This window comes from Myxocyprinus asiaticus, chromosome 7, assembly GCF_019703515.2.
Source record: "Myxocyprinus asiaticus isolate MX2 ecotype Aquarium Trade chromosome 7, UBuf_Myxa_2, whole genome shotgun sequence".
NCBI classification, from domain to species: Eukaryota; Metazoa; Chordata; class Actinopteri; order Cypriniformes; family Catostomidae; genus Myxocyprinus; species Myxocyprinus asiaticus.
This window is the reverse complement of record NC_059350.1, coordinates 55,154,808-55,177,518: the sequence shown is the minus strand read 5'-3', so window position 1 is coordinate 55,177,518 and position 22,711 is coordinate 55,154,808. Positions and strand designations below refer to the sequence as shown.

The 22,711-nt window shown below is 37.9% G+C and overlaps 1 protein-coding gene across 1 annotated transcript in view; it reads right to left on the bottom strand.

Annotated features, from left to right (window-relative positions):
* Window positions 1–22,246, bottom strand: part of grtp1a (growth hormone regulated TBC protein 1a) — a 28,430-nt gene extending 6,184 nt beyond the window's left edge. The window contains exons 1-7 of the mRNA XM_051702099.1: window positions 21,894–22,246; window positions 15,523–15,674; window positions 12,507–12,665; window positions 12,236–12,360; window positions 9,267–9,363; window positions 5,614–5,786; window positions 3,713–3,898 (exon numbers count right to left, since the gene is read on the bottom strand). Coding sequence (XP_051558059.1) covers window positions 3,713–3,898; window positions 5,614–5,786; window positions 9,267–9,363; window positions 12,236–12,360; window positions 12,507–12,665; window positions 15,523–15,674; window positions 21,894–21,979 — 978 coding nt within the window. The 5' untranslated portion in view covers window positions 21,980–22,246. The remainder of the gene's footprint in view (window positions 1–3,712; window positions 3,899–5,613; window positions 5,787–9,266; window positions 9,364–12,235; window positions 12,361–12,506; window positions 12,666–15,522; window positions 15,675–21,893) is intronic.
* Between the last annotated feature and the right edge of the window lie 465 nt (window positions 22,247–22,711).

Here is a 22,711-nt window from a genome sequence, read left to right as displayed (position 1 = left end):
AGAGTACAGGCCTCGGTGTAACGCTCATTCCTTCGATGATAAACGCGAGTCCGACCCTCACCCCTGGTGAGACAAAACAGTGACTCGTCAGTGAAGAGCACTTTTTGCCAGTCCTGTCTGGACCAGCGAAGGTGGGTTTGTGCCCATAGGCGATGTTGTTGCCGGTGATGTCTGATAAGGACCTGCTTTACAACAGGCCTACAAGCTCTCAGTCCAGCCTCTCTCAGCCTATTACAGACAGTCTGAGCACTGATGGAGGGATTGTGCATTCCTGGTGTAACTCGGGCAGTTGTTGTTGCCATCTTGTACCTGTCCCGCAGGTGTGATATTCGGATGTACCCATCCTGTGCAGGTGATGTTACACGTGGTCTGCCACTGCGAGGACAATCAACTGTCCTTCCTGTCTCCCTGTAGCGCAGTCTCAGGCGTCTCACAGTACAGACATTGCAATTAATCTACAGTCCTCATGCCTCCATGCAGCATGCCTAAGGCACGTTCACACAGATGAGCGGGGACCCTGGGCATCTTTCTTGTGGTGTTTTTTAGAGTCAGTAGAAAGGTCTCTTCAGTGTCCTAAGTTTTTATAACTGTGACATTAATTGCCTACCGTCTGTAAGCTGTTAGTGTCTTAACGACCGTTCCACAGGTGCATGTTCATTAATTGTTTATGGTTCATTGAAAAAGCATGGGAAACATTGTTTAAATCCTTTACAATAAAGATCTGTAAAGTTTTTTAAAAAAATTATCTTTAAAGAGCACGTATTATGGTTTTTCAAATATTAACTTTCATGTAGTGTGTTATATAGCTGTTTGTGAATGTAAAAAAAAAATCTGCAAAGTTTCAAAAATCAAAGTGCACGACAAATGGAGTTATTGACTCCCAAAAGAACCGATTCTGAACACCTGAAACAAGTCGTTAGTAATTCCAGACTTACTTCCTGTACTAACCTACGTAATTTGGTAACAAAAACCCGCCTCTGGTCTTCATTGGCTGCTCGCGAACAGCTTTGACCCGCCCTCAAACACTACACTAAGCGGTAGACCAATCACAACAGACTGGGACATCTGACCAATCAGAGCAGCGTATGCTCTCTGAAAGGAGGAGTTTAGAATGAATCCTTTAGAATGGATCAATGAACGAGTCGTTTTTGACACTGGGAAAAAAAAGGTGATGCTGCAATTTAAATTATGAGCAAATTAACCTTGGATGCATGTAAATCTATTGTATGAGACCTTTAAAACAAAATTAGGCACGTTTAAAAACCATAATAGCTGCTCTTTAAAATACAGTGTCCTGAAAAAGAGACGTTTTTTTTTTTGCTGAGTTTATATATATAAATCCAACGAGCGCATTTCGCCCAGCAGCCAGCATTTTTTGGGATGTTCGGCAAGCTCCGTCACAAAATATACATCATAAAAGCTGTCCAATCAGATTGTGACTTTATACTGATGCCTTTTGTTTTGTATCTTTAGGTTCGGTGTTAAAAATGGAGTGGAGTGGAATGGTGATGGTGTAGTGGGCTAAAGCACATAACTGGTAATCAGAATTCACCAGTAATCTGGTTGAATCCCCACAGCCACCACCATTGTGTCCTTGAGCAAGGCACTTAACTCCAGGTTACTCCGGGGGTACTGTCCCTGTAATAAGGGCACTGTAAGTCGCTTTGGATAAAAGTGTCTGCCAAATGCATAAATGTAAATGTAAAATGCCAGTGTGAACGCTAAGCGAACCAGGATTAAATGTATCATTTTCTTTTTTGGTCCGGACCAAGAGAACTAAGCAAACCGAACTACAAGTGTGAACACACCCTTAAACTGATCGGACTTACGGTTTCTGCACAAGGGATGATCAAATACCAGAAAAATCCCATTGACTTTCAATGATGGAATGTTCATGAATTCAAACTCCAACTCTCACAAATTCAAATATAAACAAACCCACACAAGGCCTTTAATGTTGCTCTCTCTCTCTCTTATTCTTTCTCTCTTTAAGAGAAAGCTACATGCTAAAACATGCAAGCAACCCGTAGCTACATGCTAAAACATTCTAGTAACATGCAAGCAACCCCTCGCTACATGCTAACACGTACTAGCAACATGCAAGGAACCCCTAGCAATATGCTAAAACATGCTAGCAATATGCAAGCAACCCCAAGCTACATGCTAAAACATGCTAGCAACATACAAGCAATCCCTAGCTACATGCTAAAACATGCTAGCAACATGCAAGCAACCCCAAGCTACATGCTAAAACATGATAGCAACATGCAAGCAACCCCTAGCTACATGCTAAAACATACTAACAACATGCAAGCAACCCCTAGCTACATGCTAAAACATACTAACGACATGCAAGCAACCCCTAGCAACATGTTAAAACATACTAACAACATGCAAGCAACCCCTAGCAACATGCTAAAACATACTAACAACATGCAAGCAACCCCTAGCAACATGCTAAAACATGCTAGCAACATGCAAGCAACCCCAAGCTACATGCTAAAACATGCTAGCAACATGCAAGTAACCCCTAGCTACATACTAGCAACATACAAGCACCCCCAAGCTACATGTTAAAACATTCTAGCAACATGCAAACAACCCCTAGCTACATGATAAAACATGCTAACAACATGCAAGCAACTCCTAGCTACATGCTAAAACATATTAGCAACATGCAACCAACCCCTAACTACATGTTAAAACATGCTAGCAACATGCAACTAACCCCTAGCAACCATGCAAGCAACTCCTAGCTACATGCTAAAACATGCAACCAACCCCTAGCTACATGCTAAAACATGCTAGCAACATGCAACCAACCCCTAGCTACATGCTAAAACATGTTAGAAACATGCTAGGAACACCTAGCTAAAAGCTAAAACATGCCATCAGTGCCTAGCTACATGCTAAAACATGTTAGCAACATGCCACCAATGCTTAGCTAAATGTTAAAACATGCTGGCAACATACTAAAACATGTTAGCATAACAGCATGTTGAAACATGCTAGCAATTTCGAGCAACACCTTAGAACTGTAATCTGTATAAACTTCAAACTTTTAAAACTAGTTTAAACTTTCAGACAAGGCTTTTTCATGCCAACCTTAAAATAACTTTTCTAGTTATTTTATATTATGTAATAGTAAAATATATCTGTCCTAAATTCTTCTTTCAAGCGTTATTTTAAGGCTCTCTGATTAAACCCACAAGCCCTTATTTCTCATATGAGCTTCTGTGTTTCTTTATTCTATAAACTCTACAGTATTATAGTAATCAGGCGTCTCCTCCTCTGTGTCACTGTGTGTCATTAATACTGCTTGTATGAACCCACAACGACCAAGAACATTTGTCATAACGTGAACGTTAAAGTGAAACCAGAGCACTTTAGGTTTACTATCAAAATCCTTTTGTATATTTAGCCGGGAGTTTGTCGCTTCAGAAGCGATTCATCTTCATGCACTCTTGAGCTACTCTGTGTGCGGTGTGTGTAGGTCACGTTCAACTGGACCACTCACAAGGTGCTATAACAGCGTAAAATGAGACACAACAAACATGCCATTCATGGCATTTCTATATTTGCTTAAAATCGCTTTTTTTAATAGTAAAATGTGATTGGAATTTGAAGTGCACAGTAATCTCGGTTCGATAAAATAATTGCAATCAGACGAATATTTAAAAGTCGCGATATAATCATTTTATATGTGATTTACCTGCATGAATGTGTGGCAGTCATCCACGTAAGCTCCTCTGGTGATCTGTTTGAAGCACTCACAGATGTCGGGCAGGTTTTGGGCCTGTAGAATGAGCATCTGATGGTGTCGGATCAGAGTCACAGCCACACGGAACAGAATCTTAGAACCCTCATAGAACAGACAGTCCCAGATCCTCAAAACCGTCTAACAGGAAAAACAAGTTAAAAAAAGCACATGTATGAGCACAGTCATTGGCTTTGATGTGCGCTCACGATTAATACTAATACTAATCTAAAGAAATAATTTGGTCTTCTCAAGCTACAAGCTACTCATAACTTTAAGTATTTAAACTACTGTGTGTGAGGAGGCAGGCGAGGAATGAGGATCTAAATGCAGCTTTTAATGGAAACCAAAGATAAACAAAGTACTCAGAATAAAACAAAACAAAACACAGGAAACCAGGCACAGAACGTGACAACACATGTGAAGACTGACAAAGAAACCAGGGGAAAAATAGTCTCTGGGGGAGCGGGCGGAGCCGCAGGAGGAATAGTCTCTGGAGGAGCGGGCGGAGCTGTGGAAGGCTCTGGGGGCGGAGCCGTGGAAGGCGGAGCCTTGGCAGGATCGAGGGGCGAAGCCATGGAAGGCGGAGCCGTGGCAGGCTCGAGGGGCGAAGCTGTGGAAGGCGGAGCCGTGGCAGGCTCGAGGCAAATAGTCCTGGATGAATGGGAAACGAACTCTGTGGTCGCGAACATGGGAAGAGACTTGGGAACGACCTCCATGGTCGTGGGCATGGGCAGAGACACGAAAATGACCTCCATGCTCGTGTTCATGGGATGAGATTTGGGAACGACCTCCATGGTCGAGAACATGGGCAGAAACTGGGAAATGACCTCTGTGGGCATGGGCGGAGACTTGGGAACAGAAACTTTTTTCCTTCTTCTCCTCGATTGCCGAAGTTGACAATGCTGGCTCTGGGACAGACGAGGCTGGCAACACAGGCTCTGGGACGGATGAGGCTGGCAACGCAGACTCTGGGACAGACGAGGCTTCTAGCTCGTTGGCCGTGGCAGGCGTGGACGTTGGCTCGCTGGCCGTGGCAGGCGTGGGCGCTGGCTCGCTGGCCGTGGCAGGCGTGGGCGCTGGCTCGCTGGCCGTGGCAGGCGTGGGCGCTGGCTCGCTGGCCGTGGCAGGCGTGGGTGCAGACAAATTTTGAGGTAGGGTCTTCATGGACCTACGCACCGATATCAGTGGCAGATCATACAACTTCGAGACAGGGGCCGTGGAAGGCTTCAAAACAGGGGCCATGGAAGGTTTCAAGAAGGGAGCCGAAGATGAAGGTTTCGGAGCCTTCTCCACATATTCGCAGAGCGTCCAGTGAGAATCAGCCGGAGGCATCAGTTCCCTCAGTGCACTATTCAGACCGGCCCGGAAGAAAACCACCAGAGAGCGGTCTGGATAGTGCACTTCATTTGCCAGCTCTAAAAACTCACGGACACGATCCTCAACTGGACGGTCCCCTTGTTGAAGGAGTAGAATTCTGACAGCCGCTAGATCCATTCCTTGGTCAGTCTTTCCGTGAGGAGGCAGGTGAAGGATGAGGATCTAAATGCAGCTTTTAATGGAAACCAAAGATAAACAAAGTACTCAGAATAAAACGAAACAAAACACGGGATACCAGGCACAGAACGTGACAACACATGTGAAGACTGACAAAGAAACCAGAGGAAACAAGGGCTTAAATACATGGGGCCAAACAAGGGAACGAGGAACACCTGTGGAAACAATCAGGGGAAAACCAATCATAAAATGAAACTACAAAAGGACTACAAACTAAAAGGAAACAGGAACTTAACAAGAATTTCAACATAAAAGTAAACACAAAAACAGCGAATATGTGACACTGTGTTACTGGTTACCTCCACAGGTAGAATGTCGATGAAGAGGCAGATAAACCAGCGTGAGACCACCAGAGTCCACATGATGCCGTGATCCTGCATGAGCTGCCAGACCGCAGGGACCTTCATCCTTACCAGCTCGCCCAAAACCTCCTGATCCGCCTTCAGACCCAACATCGCTGGAGTGTAGTAATCTGGTCAACACATGCACAATAAATCACTTTAATCATTTAGGACATTCATGACAGGAGTTCAGCTTTTCCAGTAATGAGCACCTATTCCCAATGAGGAAAACCTGCTATGTACTGGACATCACATTTTAGTCTGTTTTACTGTCACTAAAAGTTTATATAATTGTAGTCTACCAAAATAAAAATTTTAAAAATTTAACATTTTAGTTGACAATGAAGTGCAAAATGACAAAAAAAGTTTGTCAAACTGCAACTGACCAAACTTAAAATATTCAAACATTTAACCCTTTAAGCTCAGATGGGCCTGCAACAAATTTGTTTTTGTAAATATTAATAAATAGAGTCTTGAACAACACAAAATAAGTATCGTTTGAAAGCTTAGAAGCTCCATTTTCCAATGCATGTAGACATTATGACCAAAACTGAACAAGTGCTTTGAAATTTGCAGACAAATCAGAAGTGTTCCGTTTTGATAATTTCTAAAAAAAAAGAAAAGAAAAATAGCACTATACATATTATTGCAATCAGTAAAAACATCAAACTCATCAATAGTCATGTGTCATATGTTGTTGGAAAGCTCTTAAAGAGTAGAATACAACCAGCCTATTTGTTTTACTCACAGACGAAAATATAGTGAGTAATTGCTAAGTATATGTCTTTGACAATTATGTTGCGTTGCTTTTATGCCATATTTTCGCGTATAACTTTACAGAACATAAATGGAACATAAAATATCACCATTATTTAGAGGAGGTGATTATCTTTCAAACGAGTCCACACACAAGATAATCAGATGTATAGATCATTAGATAATCCACATGAAGCACAAGGTTACATATGACCACCAGGAGATGGCGCCAAATACATGACACAGACTCAATGATGACTCAAATGACACAGAATGAAACTCATGTACTTTTTGTTAGTACCTTGTACTGTAGTACCTTGTCTAGTATTGTAGTTTAATATTTTTTGTTAGTAACTTTGTTAGTAACTTGTACTGTAGTTCGATACTTTTTGCAAGTAACTTGTACTGTAGTTCGATACTTTTTGTTAGTAACTTGTACTGTAGTTTGATACTTTTTGTTAGTCCCTTTGTGAGTAATTTGTACTGTAGTTCGATACTTTTTGTTAGCAACTTGTACTGTAGTTTGATATTTTGTAAGTAACTTGTACTGCAGTTTGATACTTTTTGCAAGTAAATTACTACTGTAGCAAAGGTCAGAAATAAATAACAGCTTGGGACGAAAATGCCCCCATAATGAATTTCCTTTGTTTTATTTGTGACACCTGATTTATTTCTTAATATTCTCTATTCCAGGCCTAGGTACACATATTATTGCAAACATTTGTACCAAAAAATTTAAATTTAAGCAAGTGTCATTATTTTAAGTTATATGATAAGAAAACATATGCCCTCATAAAAGTAAAAATGCCCCTGAAATTCAAATCCAGGGGGCAAATATTGCACTTTAATGGAAAAGTGAATTTCTGACACTGACTGCTAACTACTTTTTCTAAACGGTGGCTAGATTAACTACATTAAATGATGAGTAGCTTGTAGTTTAACAAAACTAGTTTTAAAGTAGTTTCATAAACACTGATTCTGAAGAGGGGTACGAGTTTCAGTGAGATAATTAAACTGCTAATCTAAACTCCCAAACTCATTAAACAATCTCAAACTATCTGTGTAACTGGTTTCATTCAGTCATATTTGTTCCATTAGAATAATCTGGACTCAACAGGAACAGGAAATTAATGGCAATCCTACTGAAGTCCTATCTTTGCTAACAGGATCAGATCATGTGACCTGAGCTTGAGTTTATTCATAGACACACACTCAGAATAGACCTCATGTCATACACACACGCAGATACACGTTCAAACACACAAATACAAGTACACTCAATGACCTGCACACTTATGCAAACCCTCACTGGGAAAATAAAGACAATCACTTTAAAGAGAGAGTTCATTTACTCACCCTCATGTTGTTCCACACCCATATGACTTACTTTCTTCTGTGAAGTTTGTTTCATGGAACTAAAAAAAAGACCCCTCCATTTCATCTCTCAACTGCGTTTTTCAATGAATAATGACTTAAATGTGTGTCTGTTCCTCACACAGCTATCGTGTGACTTTATAAGACTTGGAATATAGCGCATATGGGCTACTTTTATGATACATTTATAAAAACTGTTTTTTTCTGTCGTTTTTTTAGCTTGATAGCTCCAGTCCCCATTCACTGTCATTGTATGTTTAAGAGGACAGTGAGCATTCTGCAAAACATCTCCTTTTGTGTTCCACAGAAGTAAGTCATATGGGTTTGGAACAACATGAGTGTGAGTAAATTAGGACAATTTTCATTTTTAGGTGAACTATTCTTTTTATAAATGGGTTTATGAAAGTGTATGTGTGTTTAACAGTGTTGGAGAAGATTCTTTGAAACGGTAGTTTGTACAAGCTTCTAAAAAAGTAACTAGCTATACTTGCGTTATTTAAAAAAAATCTAATGTATAACAGTCAGATTATATTATTTATGCAATTAAATAATATAATCTGATAATTATATAATTAATTAGGGTGACATTTTTTTAAATAATATTTTGGATTTTCTCTCCTTTTCTCCCCAATTTGGAATGCCCAATTCCCAATGCGCTCTAAGTCCTCATGGTGGCGCAGTGACTCGCCTCAATCCGGGTGGCGGAGGATGAATCTCAGTTGCCTCCGCGTCTGAGACCGTCAATCCGCGCATCTTATCACATGGCTTGTTGAGCACGTTACCGCGGAGACGTAGCGCGTGTGGAGGCTTCACGCTATTCTCCGCGGCATCCACGCACAACTCACCACGCACCCCACCGAGAGCGAGAACCACATTATAGCGACCACGAGGAGGTTACCCCATGTGACTCTACCCTCCCTAGCAACCGGGCCAATTTGGTTGCATAGGAGACCTGACTGGAGTCACTCAGCACGCCCTGGATTCAAACTCGTGACTCCAGGGGTGGTAGTCAGCATCTTTACTTGAAAATAGTGATGAATAGCAGCAATTCACTAAATATTTACTAAATATTACACTAAATAGTCCGTTTAAGGCTGTGTGGGGCTCAAGTGAATCAGTGAATCATTTATGTGAACTAGTTCATTTACATGAACAATCCAAACAAACAGACTCACTAAAATGAATCAGAGTTTCCAACACTAAACATAAGGGAATCGTTTATTGTAACCGGTTCATTTATATGAACTGTCTGAAAGAACCGATTCACTTAAATGATTCAGTTTACCCAGCACTACATGAGAGAGAGAGGACAGTTTAGATGAGTGTGTTTGATTACTCTCTCGACTCCATCACTGTGTTCACAATATAATGTGACAAATGAAGTGTTTTGTGACTCTACAGCGCTACTCGCTGGAAAATGAAGCTCATTACTGGAAAACAAACGACACTGTTAAAATAGCAAACAATAACAGTAAACACACCTGGAAGGATTCTGCCGAGAAGCGCTTCCATTAACCAGAATGATTTCTCCTCATCTTTAGTTATTATGATGAGATATCCTGCAATAAAGTTCATACCCTGAAAGATCAATGTTAAAACAGTGTCAAAGACTTATAATCAAAAGCAAACGCTGGATACTATGAGATAAAATGACAATTACACACATGACAGACTGAAGTGACAGAACAGGTAAGCTGTTTTATAAAGCAGTGATGAGTCATCTGCAGTGAATTATTTGCATAGAAAATCAGGCACAAGCAGCTTTTAAAAACTTTGCATTGATGAAAATAAATCATCATTTCGGTTTGTTTGAGAGAACATGAATAGAGTCTGAAATCTCATCAGGACTCAACAATAAGGCCTGGTCAGATTTTTACTGGTCCTGCCAACATTCTCACGGACCACAAAGTTAGAAATATGATAAATAACAGTGTTGCCAGATCTCGCAAGAGAAACAAGCGACCTGGGGCCTAATCTAATGAAGCTTAACACTAATGACTTATAAGCTTATATAACTGATCCATGTATTACCCTTATGTCCACGAAATTAACATGTAAGCAGTTAAATGAGTTGATATAAATGAATGTGGATAAATGCGGATGGCAGCATTAATACTTCTAGAAGATTTCAGGACGGAGCATGTGTTTCGGGATCACACTGATTTTTATCACTAGTCACTAGTCTTATGAGCATAAGTTAGGTTAAGTTATGCTTTATATACTTAAAATTAATTCCAAATGATTTGAGAATAAGACACTTAAATAATATAAAATAAGATATATTCTCTGTCAACAAGTCTTAATATAGAATTATGTTTCTCAGGTAAATTGATCTTGTTTAACCTCGTGTGACCCCGTGTAAACATGCGTGGACATTGTATTTTGGCATCGCTATTCACAACGCATCATTTCATTTCATTTAAACGGACTGATCTCAGTTCAGGAGACTGTGCTGTCAGGAAAGGGTTAAACTTTCAACGCATTGAGTCGTGACAAAACAACATGGTGCTGATCGCAGCAGAGTTTGTCTTTGGGAGAAACGCCAACAAAACTACATCTGGTAAGAAACCTCATTAAGTTTTTACATTAAAACCTGTTTGAGTCAAAAGATTAGAGTCTCTAGTTTCATCCGATATGCCATTTTTAAAATGTGAGTGATTTAACGGGAAATGGCACGCTGTTAAACATAATAACCACATACGTGGATGATCAGTTTCAGTTCAAATATCCTATATTTACTGTGCATCACACTGAGAATCAATGTATTCATGCAAAAGCTGAAAAATGTTGCTTTCAGAGGCTTTATATGAAAATAAGGTGCATTTGAAACTGTTCTGAGACCAGTGCAGACAGACAGCACACTGGAGGTTAAGTCATTCACTAAATAGGGAGCAAGGGAGCATCCTATAGCTCTCTATGCAGTTAAGTGCATTCACTCCTAAAATCTGATCAAAAGTTCAGTTTCAGGCTGCAGATGATGTTTGGATCACTCAACATGTTTGACAGACATGTGACAATGATAATCAGTACATAGATTCAGAATTTATAATGTATCATTTTATTTTAACATGGTTGACAGTGATTGGATGATGCTGGACATTACTTTGAATCAGAATTAATTATGCTAATTTCTGATGTAATGTCTGTAACGTCTCAAAAACATGAATAATCAACACTCCTGCAAACATAATCAACTATTTGATGAAAAAATCTGACATTCTATAGCTTGATATTATTTAACATTTCACAAATTAGTCCCGCTGTCGATATATGAGGACATCTACTGTATTTTTAGGAAAACTATTTGCTCTAGAAATGTTTTTACTTGTTTATTAGGTGCTACTAGTTACAAATCAAAAAGGGAAATTAAAAATGCACACAGCAGTCACACTCGGGTCTCAGGAGATTAAAGGAGTTTTAGATATTTTAATACTAAAATAATACAAAGATTAAGAAATTATTTTTAGCAGCAGCGTCTGTTTACATGCAACATGTGGCTTCAGTCTGTTTTAACTTCTGTTTTACTGGCCTGTTAAACGCAGTAGTGTCATATGTCTGGATCGCAATATGCATTTTGGTACATTTAAAAAAAAAATTTTCCCCCAATTCGGAATGCCCAATTCCCAGTGCGCTCTAAGTCCTCGTGGTGGCGTAGTGACTCGCCTCAATCCGGGTGGTGGAGGACGAATCTCAGTTGCCTCCACGGCATCCATGCACAACTTACCACGCGCCCCACCGAAAGCGAGAACCACTAATCATGACCACGAGGAGGTTACCCCATGTGACTCTACCCTCCCTAGCAACCGGGCCAATTTGGTTGCTTAGGAGACCTGGCTGGAGTCACTCAGCACACCCTGGATTCAAACTCGCGACTCCAGGTGTGATAGTCAGTGTCAATACTCGCTGAGATACCCAGGCCCCCCTGCATTTTGGTACATTAATTATATTCAGATGAGGTAATGCTTAATAAAAACATAAAAGCAAAATCTGACATAAAAGAAGATGTTTTTGCATTTGTTTCGGTGGTTCGTAACAGCTCGTCTGGGTGAACTTTTAGAAAAACTTCTAACCGGCTGATAAACACCTTCTTACTGCCATTGGTCCACGCCATCGGTAGGTGTGAACTGAAGCTCCACCTACTACTTTGTTCACATTTTTCAGTCAGTATTCAACATGAATATCAGTACGATCGTTCGCATAGAGACATTTTCCAAGATCATGTCATGCGATTTTTTTTTTTTTTTACAAAAGGAAGTAAGGTCCAGGCCTTTATTAATGTTGAACACTGTGTTATTGTTAAAGCTCATATCTTTAACACTGTAGGTCGTTCTGAATGAAATGCATGTGTTGTGCGGCATGTATTTGCATTACTAATTCATATCACCATCACCCACATAACCTGACTGTAAACTGCTGAAATTACTGTCAGCTTCCTGATTGTGTGTGTTACCTGACAGTATCCCACAGCTTTGTTATGGTGTCCATATGCTAAGAGAACATTATACAGGGCTTTCTGCAGACACGGGTCAGCTGATTTACGGAACTGAACGTTGTCCGGGAACGTTCTGTGTAGATCTAAAGACATAATGCACTTGGTTATTAAACAAACAGTATCTTGACATTTCTCATGCTGATATCAAATAAGCCTGGCCATTATATAGAATAGAATATGTTATCAATGATTTGCTGTCGAGATGGGCGTATCTGCAGGTGTATCTCACCTGTCCGGATGGTCTCCACTAGTCTGGGGTCATGTTGACTGTTCAGCAGTGATTGGTAATATCCAGGGTTTCTGTCCAGCTGCTCTTGAGCGCCGCTAGCCGCCATCCACACCAGTGAACGATGCTCGTTAGGAACGCCCTTCCGTACGTAACGCTTTACTACAGTACACATCAGTGTCAGAAATTCACTTTTACATTATGGGGCGATATTTACTGCTGGATTTGATTTTCAGAGGCATTTTTATATTTAAAACAATCTGTTTCAAATATTTCAAGGAATATTCCGGAGTTAAGCTCAATCGACAGCATTTGTAGCATAATATTGATTACCACAAAAAAATCCTTTTCTTTAAAAAAAGCAAAAATCTGAAGGGTCTGGGTATCTCAGCGAGTATTGACGCTGACTGTCACACCTGGAGTCACGAGTTTGAATCCAGGATGTGCTGAGTGACTCCAGCCAGGTCTCCTAAGCAACCAAATTGGTCCGGTTGCTAGGGAGGGTCGAGTCACATGGGGTAACCTCCTCGTGGTCGCTATAATGTGGTTCTCGCTCTCGGTGGGGCGCGTGGTGAGTTGTGCGTGGATGCCGTGGACAATAGCGTGAAGCCTCCACACGAGCTATGTTTCCACGGTAACGTGCTCAACAAGTCACGTGATAAGATGTGCGGATTGACAGTCTCAGACGTGGAGACAACTGAGATTCGTCCTCCACCGCCCGGCTTGAGGCGAGTCACTACACCACCACGAGGATTTAAAGCGCATTGGGAATTGGGCATACCAAATTGGGGAGAAAAGGGGAGAAAATCCAACAACAAAAAAATATTTAAAATGTGTGTTCCAGTGAGACACTTACAATGGAAGTCAATGGGGTCAATCTGTAAACATTAAAATACTCACTGTTTCAAAAGTATAGACACAAGACATAAACAATATGTGTGTTAACATGATTTTACTGTCATAAAATCACTTACTAACCACATCTGTGTGAAGTTATAGACAATTTTACAACTTCATTGCCATGATGGCGTAAAACGACTGTAAAAACGATGATTTAAACAACTTTACAGCTCAAATAATACATGAGTTTTAACAGAAGAATTAATGTAAGTGCTTTTATTAAATTATAATCTTCATATTTCTGCCTTTAAACCCTCCAAACATTCGACCCCATTGACTTCTATTGTAAGTGTCTCACTTTGTAACCTCCAATTTTTTTTTATTATTATTATTAGTTGAAATTATTTTCTGTGGTAATCAACATTATGCCACAAATGCTGTCGATTGATCTACACTTGTACTGAACCCGGAACATTCCTTTAAATGTAAATTCATAAATGCAAATTCTTATACAAATTCTCAACACCAAGAATTTGTTACACATACAAAGAATTCACTACAAGGCCATTTTTTGCCTTTACAATTTGAATTTGGGGGGCATTTTTGTCGAGTCCCTATGCATTTCTGACCCTCGTACACAGGAACATAACACTATTAAAAAAGACCATAATATTACTATGGTTTACCCCTTTATAAAGTAGTAAGCAGTGTATTTTTGGGAATGTACCATGGTATTAGTACAATGCAAATACAATGTTGAATATGAGTAGGGTAATTATTCAGTACCATGGTATTTATAAGTACCAAAACATTACCATCTGACCATGGGAACACCTTTCTGTACAACAAAATGGAAATATCATATTTATATACAGATGGAGATACACACAGACTGAATGATATTAGGAAAATACATTTCTTTGCTAATCTGAGCACTAATTATAATATGGCATTACTACCAGTAAACAGAAACATTATAACTCAAATATAATTTTGATATACTGTATACCAGAGAGAAATTTGCCGGTGTAGAATATAAACTACCATCAGTAACGGAATATATGTAACGGGATTACGTATTTAATTACGTTGGTAATCAGAATACATTTACATTCAAAAAGTATTTCGATTACTGAAGAGATTACTTTGCATTTTATTGTCATTTCTTTCATTTACTATTTAGTCCTTTCAGATGGAAAACATTTATCCATGTAAATGATGCGATCTGAGGAGCGTTTGAACAGCGGTGAAACACTTTCTTATGATGCGTTTCATTCATACGTGCGCTTTCACACTGTTGTGAGTGAAATATGACGTCATTCAGAAACTTTCCCTTGGGAGCTTAATAAAGGAGCTACATCATGTTTCTACAGCTTAACAACAAAACTGAAACACTTTAACAGATGAAACATAAATCCAGTTAATACATGATTACATGCCTGGTCAATGTTGTTTATGCAGTTAGGGTATTTTTACTAGAAATGCTAACAGGTGTAGCCTTAAACATTGTATAGAAAGCTACAAATAATATATTATATGAACAGAATCCACATACGATCAGAAAAGGATGTCGTCGTTTTCACTCTGTGGGGTTTTGAAGTTTGGAGCAGTAAAAATATTACATTTAAACGTGAACATTTAGCTTTATGCTAAGCTAAAATGCTATTTGCATGCATCTGATGCCAGACTCGATTATATTTCATAATGAATTCTATGCTGAAAATTCACGTTGGAGCATAACGCTTTTCTCTAGTAAGACCTTTGATATAAAAACAAAGATGTAATGCAAAAATCTTATTCTTAATGAGAATTAAATATTGTTTTTCTGCAAAATATCTAAAAATCTTTAAAACAAGATAAATACTTGAGTAGCAAAACTGCATTAGATAGTTAAGCTTTTTTTCAGGGAATGTATTATCACAGTGAAGTGTATTTTCTTGCGTTATTTACTTGTTTATAATCAAAACAAATGCAAAAATCTGCCAGTGCTGAAGAAGTAATCCAAAGTTTTTAGATTACATTACTGACCTTGAGTAATTAACGGTCCACATTACAAATTACATTTTACAGAATGCATAAAAAAAGTAACCCTCCCAACACTGGCTACCATGTTTGCATAAACTGAAACTATGAGATAAATGTTTGCATTCATACAAATATAAATTTGAGTGTCACTTACTCTTCACATTTCTGTCCACACGCCTTCTCCCCTGCAGCAGTTTTGACCACTTGATAGACCTTCTAGTGAGCACTGCCAAGTACTCAGACATGAGCTCTTCATAGGATTCATAATCAAAGTCATCCGAGCGCTCGAATCCATACGGATCAACACTGAGGACATAAATACATCACAGTTTAACTGCTGGAATCAATTAGTTTGTGAGGTTTGAAATTATAAAACAATAGAGATGTGTTTCTTTAACTTCTGGCCTTTTTATATGAATTTCACATTAAACCTGAATTGAAATTTTTTTTTGATACTTTTTAAATGCCAATAGGCCGATAGTTTGTCAAATTGATTTATAGGTGTCAAAAAAATTATCTTAATCTTTATGGTGGGTGGGGGCCTGGGTAGCTCAGTGGTAAAGACGCTGACTATCACCCCTGGAGTTCGCTAGTTCAAATCCCAGGGTGTGCTGAGTGACTCCAGCCAGGTCTCCTAAGCAACCAAATTGGCCCGGTTGCTAGGGTGGGTAGAGTCACATGGGGTAACCTCCTCGTGGTCGCTATAATGTGGTTCGCTCTCGGTGGGGCGTGTGGTGAGCTGAGCGTGGATGCCACAGTGGATGGCGTGAAGCCTCCACATGTGCTATGTCTCCGTGGTAACGTGCTCAACAAGTCCTGTGATAAGATGCACGGGTTGATGGTCTCAGACACGGAGGCAACTTGGATTCGTCTTACACCACCCGGATTGAGGCGAATCACTACGCCACCACGAGGACTTAAAAGCACACTGGGAATTCCAAAATCCTAATAATAACTAGAAAAAAATCATATTTGGTACATAACGCAGGACTTTTAAGTACAACCAATCCCGAAACACACTTGGGACTCTTATTTTGAAATTATTAAATGATGAAAAAACTATCAGCAACTATCAACAGATTTTTGCAGATAACCGAAAGTTCCAAAAAACAACTGTCAGTTTGCATCACTTCTATGACACTTTCATCTCACATGTCAGGTTGCGTGTTTGGCTGAGCTTGAACCGGCAGTATTCAGAGTCCAACACTCCATCAGGTGAGCTACTGCACAAGCTAATCACAATCAAATAAGAATGTCAATGTAGGAGTGTCTGTCAGGGCGTAGATTTGGCTTAAACATTAGGGGGGGTTGCAGTGTGAAGCATTTACCCATGTTTCTATTGATTATGGTATAAATAATGGGGGGGGGGGGTTGTACTTGCTTGGTTTGATTATTGGGGGGTTACCTCCCCCCCATCCCCCCCGGGAATCTACGCCCTTAAATACAAGCGTTAAAATGTATTGTTTTTCAAATGGTGCATTAAAGTGTTTTGATATAATAACATACTGTTGCAGTGAGTGAGTAATAGAGCGAAAACAAAGTGTTTATAAAGTCATAATCAGCCGTTGTACTTGTGATTTGTGTGAAAGTGAATAAAACGCACAGTTGTTATAGTGCCTCTAGTGTTCATTTCACCAGGAAACTGCTGTGAAACGTAGAACACTCAGTTTGCAAAAATGTAGTTATAGTAACGTTCAATCTATAAGGTTGTAAATAAATATTATAGTATTTATTTTTTATTTACTTTTTATTTTTATTTTATTTTCAATTTTCATTTGAATTTCAGTTTTAGTAATTTTCTGTATTTTGTATTTGTTTGAATTAAATACAAACATTTCTATTTAGTTATTTCTTTTTATTTTAGTTTTAGTAATTTTAGTTTCATTTTAATATATGAAACACTTCAGCTGACTGAGTGAAAATGGAATAAAACCTCATTTATGGCACACTTAAGTTCTGGTGGTACTATTAAACTTACCAAATAGTTAACTTCTTTAACAGAGGTAGTGTAATAATTATGCAAATGTACAGATTTAACCATATTATTATTTATATTGTATACAGAAGCAATGCAACACGCTTCGCTATTAAGATAAAAATATTTCCAATTATTGCCAACTAAGGAACAAAAATAACATTAAAAAACATGGCAATTTAAAACAATCAGGGAGAAAAACAAATAAAAATACCAATAATGGTCCTCAATCTCTAATTGTATTTTTGAGAATGTGTTTGTTTATTATTTCGGTGCCACAGATAGTTTTGTGTGACACAACGATGCACTTGATTTTTAGAGTCACTTTGTCATATTGAAAGTTCTCCCCCACAGCACTCATTGGCTTTCTGCCAACCGCCATCACAACAGTATACCCCGTTAAACACAGCTGGCAGGTTTTGAAGACACAGAGTAGGCGTGGCACCGAACATCTATTGTTGTGGTGTGAGATCTGACTGTTTAAAACTGCAGATAAGTTCATATTGCTCCTTAATATTCACATAATATTGGACAGAAAAATGAAACTAAAAATAAAAAACTAAATATAACTGCTGTGTGTTATTTTATTTTAGTTAGTAGTTCAGGTGGAGGGGTTTAATTTATATAACTGATTCCGTGTTTATTGTTTTTTGTGGATGGAATCAATAAAAATGTTAATAACAAAGTGTATTGGGTCATTTAATACCAGCGATATGTAATAGAGGCGTTTTTTGTTTATTACAAGACAAATGAATAATATATTCATACAAATAAATACTATGTCACGTTGATTTTCTGTGCAACAATGGTTAATTTTCTGTACTCCATACACATATATACCTATATAATATACATGCTATTTCTTACTCAAGGTGACGCTGATGTTTCAGTGATTGACTTAATTTAAATTTGATGAAGAAGCAATGTGGAAGTAAACTATAGCATGTTTAACACATGAACAGTATGATTTGGTTATTGTCATTTGTGTGTACTACTGAAATTATGTAAGTTGTGCATCTATTTAGACTCAAAAAGTGCCTAAGAAAATATATAAGTGTAGAATATATGTAGCTCAACATGTGTAGAATATGTGTAGAATATGTGTAGCTCAATATGTGTAGAATATGTGTAGCTCAACATGTGTAGAATATGTGTAGCTCAGTATGTGTAGAATATGTGTAGCTCAACATGTGTAGAATATGTGTAGCTCAATGTGTATAGAATGTGTTGGTCAATGTGTAGAATATGTGTAGCTCAATATGTGTAGAATATGTGTAGCTCAATATGTGTTGAATATGTGTAGAATATGTGTAGCTCAATATGTGTAGAATATGTGTAGAATATGTGTAGCTCAATATGTGTAGAATATGTGTAGCTCAATATGTGTTGCTCAATATGTGTAGAATATGTGTAGCTCAGTATGTGTAGAATATGTATAGAATATGTGTAGAATATGTGTAGAATATGTGTAGTTCAATATGTGTAGAATATGTGTAGAATATGTGTAGTTCAGTATGTGTAGAATATGTGTAGAATATGTGTAGAATATGTGTAGCTCAATATGTGTAGAATAAGTGTAGAATATGTGTAGCTCAATATGTGTAGAATATGTGTAGCTCAATATGTATAGAATATGTTGCTCAATATGTGTAGTTCAGTATGTGTAGAATATGTGTAGCTCAATATGTGTAGCTCAGTATGTGTAGAATATGTGTAGCTCAATATGTGTAGAATATGTGTAGAATATGTGTAGCTCAATATGTGTAGAATATGTGTAGTTCAGTATGTGTAGAATATGTGTAGAATATGTGTAGCTCAGTATGTGTAGAATATGTGTAGCTCAATATGTGTAGAATATGTGTAGAATATGTGTAGCTCAATATGTGTAGAATATGTGTAGCTCAATATGTGTAGAATATGTGTAGCTCAGTATGTGTAGAATATGTGTAGAATATGTGTAGCTCAGTATGTGTAGAATATGTGTAGAATATGTGTAGCTCAGTATGTGTAGAATATGTGTAGCTCAGTATGTGTAGAATATGTGTAGCTCAATATGTATAGAATATGTGTAGCTCAGTATGTGTAGAATATGTGTAGCTCAATATGTGTAGAATATGTGTAGCTCAATATGTGTAGAATATGTGTAGCTCAATATGTGTAGAATATGTGTAGCTCAATATGTGTAGAATATGTGTAGCTCAATATGTATAGAATATGTGTAGCTCAGTATGTGTAGAATATGTGTAGCTCAATATGTGTAGAATATGTGTAGCTCAATATGTGTAGAATATGTGTAGCTCAATATGTGTAGAATATGTGTAGCTCAGTATGTGTAGAATATGTGTAGCTCAATATGTATAGAATATGTGTAGCTCAGTATGTGTAGAATATGTGTAGCTCAATATGTATAGAATATGTTGCTCAATAAGTGTAGCTCAGTATGTGTAGAATATGTGTAGAATATGTGTAGTTCAATATGTGTAGAATATGTGTAGCTCAGTATGTGTAGAATATGTGTAGCTCAATATGTGTAGAATATGTGTAGCTCAGTATGTGTAGAATATGTGTAGCTCAATATGTGTAGCTCAATATGTGTAGAATATGTGTAGAATATGTGTAGCTCAATATGTGTAGAATATGTTGCTCAATAAGTGTAGCTCAGTATGTGTAGAATATGTGTAGCTCAATATGTGTAGAATATGTGTAGAATATGTGTAGAATATGTGTAGCTCAATATGTATAGAATATGTTGCTCAATAAGTGTAGCTCAGTATGTGTAGAATATGTATAGAATATGTGTTTGATGGGCAGTTGCATCTCATTATACAGGTGCATCTCAAAAAATTTGAATATTGTGGAAAAGTTCATTTTTTTCCATAATTTAATTCAAAAAGTGGAACTTTCATATTTTCTAGATTCATTACATAAAGTGAAATATTTCAAGCATTTTTTGTTTTAATCTTGATGATTACAGTTTACAGCTCATGGAAATCAAAAATCCAGTATCTCAAAATATTAGAATAAAGAGTTTATAATAGAGAAATGTCAACCTTCTGAAAAGTATGTTAATTTATGCACTCAATACTTTGTCGGGGCTCGTTTTGCACAAATTACTGCAAATAATTACTGCTCAGTGGTCTAAAGTCTTCTTTTCAGATGAAAGTATATTTGGCATTTCATTTGGCATTTCATTTGGCAGTGCCATGTCATCTGCAGGTGTTGGTCCACTGTGTTTTCTCAAGTCGAGAGTCAGTTCAGCCGTCTACCAGGAGATTGTAGAGCACTTCATGCTTCCATCTGCTGACAAACTTTATAGAGATGCTGATTTCCTTTTCCAGCAGGACTTGGCACCTGCCCACAGTGCTACTAGTAACTGGTTTGTTGACCATGGTATTACTGTGCTTGATTGGCCAGCCAACTCGCCTGACCTGAACCCCATAGAGAATCTAATGAGAGACACCAGACTCAACAATACAGATGAGCTGAAGGCCGCTATCAAAGCAACCTGCGCTTCCAGAACACCTCAGCAGTGCCACAGGCTGATTGCCTCCATGCCACGCCGCATTGATGCAGTAATTCATGCAAAACGAGCCCCAAACAAGTTTTGAGTGCATAAATTAACATACTTTTCAGAAGGTCGACATTTCTCTATTATAAACTCTTTATTCTAATATTTTGAGATACTGGATTTTTGATTTCCATGAGCTGTAAGCCATAATCATCAAGATTACAACAAAAAAAAAGCTTGAAATATTTCACTTTCTGTATCGAATCTAGAATATATTAAAGTTCCACTTTTTGAATTAAATTACAGAAAAAATGAACTTTTCCACAATATTCTAATTTTTTGAGATGCACCTGTACTTCAGTGTGGAAGTAATGAATCCTGTCCTAGTTTTGTTGCATCATCTCTTTGATATATGAAAAATAAAACATCAAAATATATTCTATTCAATTATTTTGTAATTGTCTTGAAAATCTGGTCATTTTGTCGATACATTTATTTCAGATCTTCATGCCGGGTCTCTACACACACGAGTGTGTAATAATGTTTGGTGAAACAATCATTGCATTTAAGACTTAAACTATGAAAATTCATTAAAAACACTAATTATTACATGTTTAAAACTATGATCATCTAAACAAAGAGTGAAATCAACAGAAACAATTCAATATTTATTATGTGAAAATGATTTCTATGACATTTGCAAACATTACGACTGTCCACCACAACAAACAATATGTTTATTTTGCCCCCAATAAACACACAAAAAGAGACATTCTATTAGACATTCATCAAAAGACATGAAACGAGTCACCTGTTCTGCACCTGCACAGGTAACTGTGAGTCAGCTCTTATATAAGGGGGTCAGGTGACAGGTTGGGCTTTTCTGAGACAATAGAGACTTTATGAAAGAATTTCAGCCCTCAGGTAACACATACACAAAACTCACACCTGCCATCATAACACCTCACTACTGTCAGTGCACGCACATAAAACTGATACATATTATAGCTGAATATAAAGGATAATAAAGTTAGTGTTTTACCTGGGCACTCTCTCTTGCGCGGTGCTGGGCACATTAATGCGGAGCTGCGGCTGTGGAGTGGACTGACTCCCGTTCCGATGATCCATATTCACAATTCACATCCACATCTACAGATCCGGTCCAGAACACCGAGCTCACACACACACACACACACACACAGAGGCCGCTGATCAACCTGTCGTGTGTTTCGATTACAACATCCACTCTGAGGTAAAGATTTAACTCAACTTTATTCATTCGCGGATTATATTCGGTGTTTTAATCGCGCATTCCCCATAGCGAAGAGTTTTCCAAGCAACACGCGCGATTAATTCCACCCGGGAGCTCAAGGACACACGTCAATCAAACGGAGAGGCGGAGTTCTGTGAGGACCAAGTCACGCCCCTCAGCCACACTGCCTTTTTCGTCCAATTTGCAATTTAAAAGTACTTTATTAGCATGATTGTGTTTATGTACATAACACACACACACACACACACACACACACACACACACACAAAATAATAATAATAATAATAATAATTACCAAAAAAGGAAAATATAAATATTCTTTATGAGTGTATGGTCAAGTGCTCATGGAAAAAATGTGTCCTTAGCCGTTTTTTGAAGACAGAGGTAGTGTATATTATATATAAACTATATAATATAAGACATTGTGAACATAATGGAAATAAAAAAAATACTGTATTAGATGTACATTGATACCACTTGATTATGTTGATCAAGGCAGTGATTGGTTTCTGAGGGTGTTCAGCTTATATATATATATATATATATATATATATATATATATATATATATATATATATATATATATA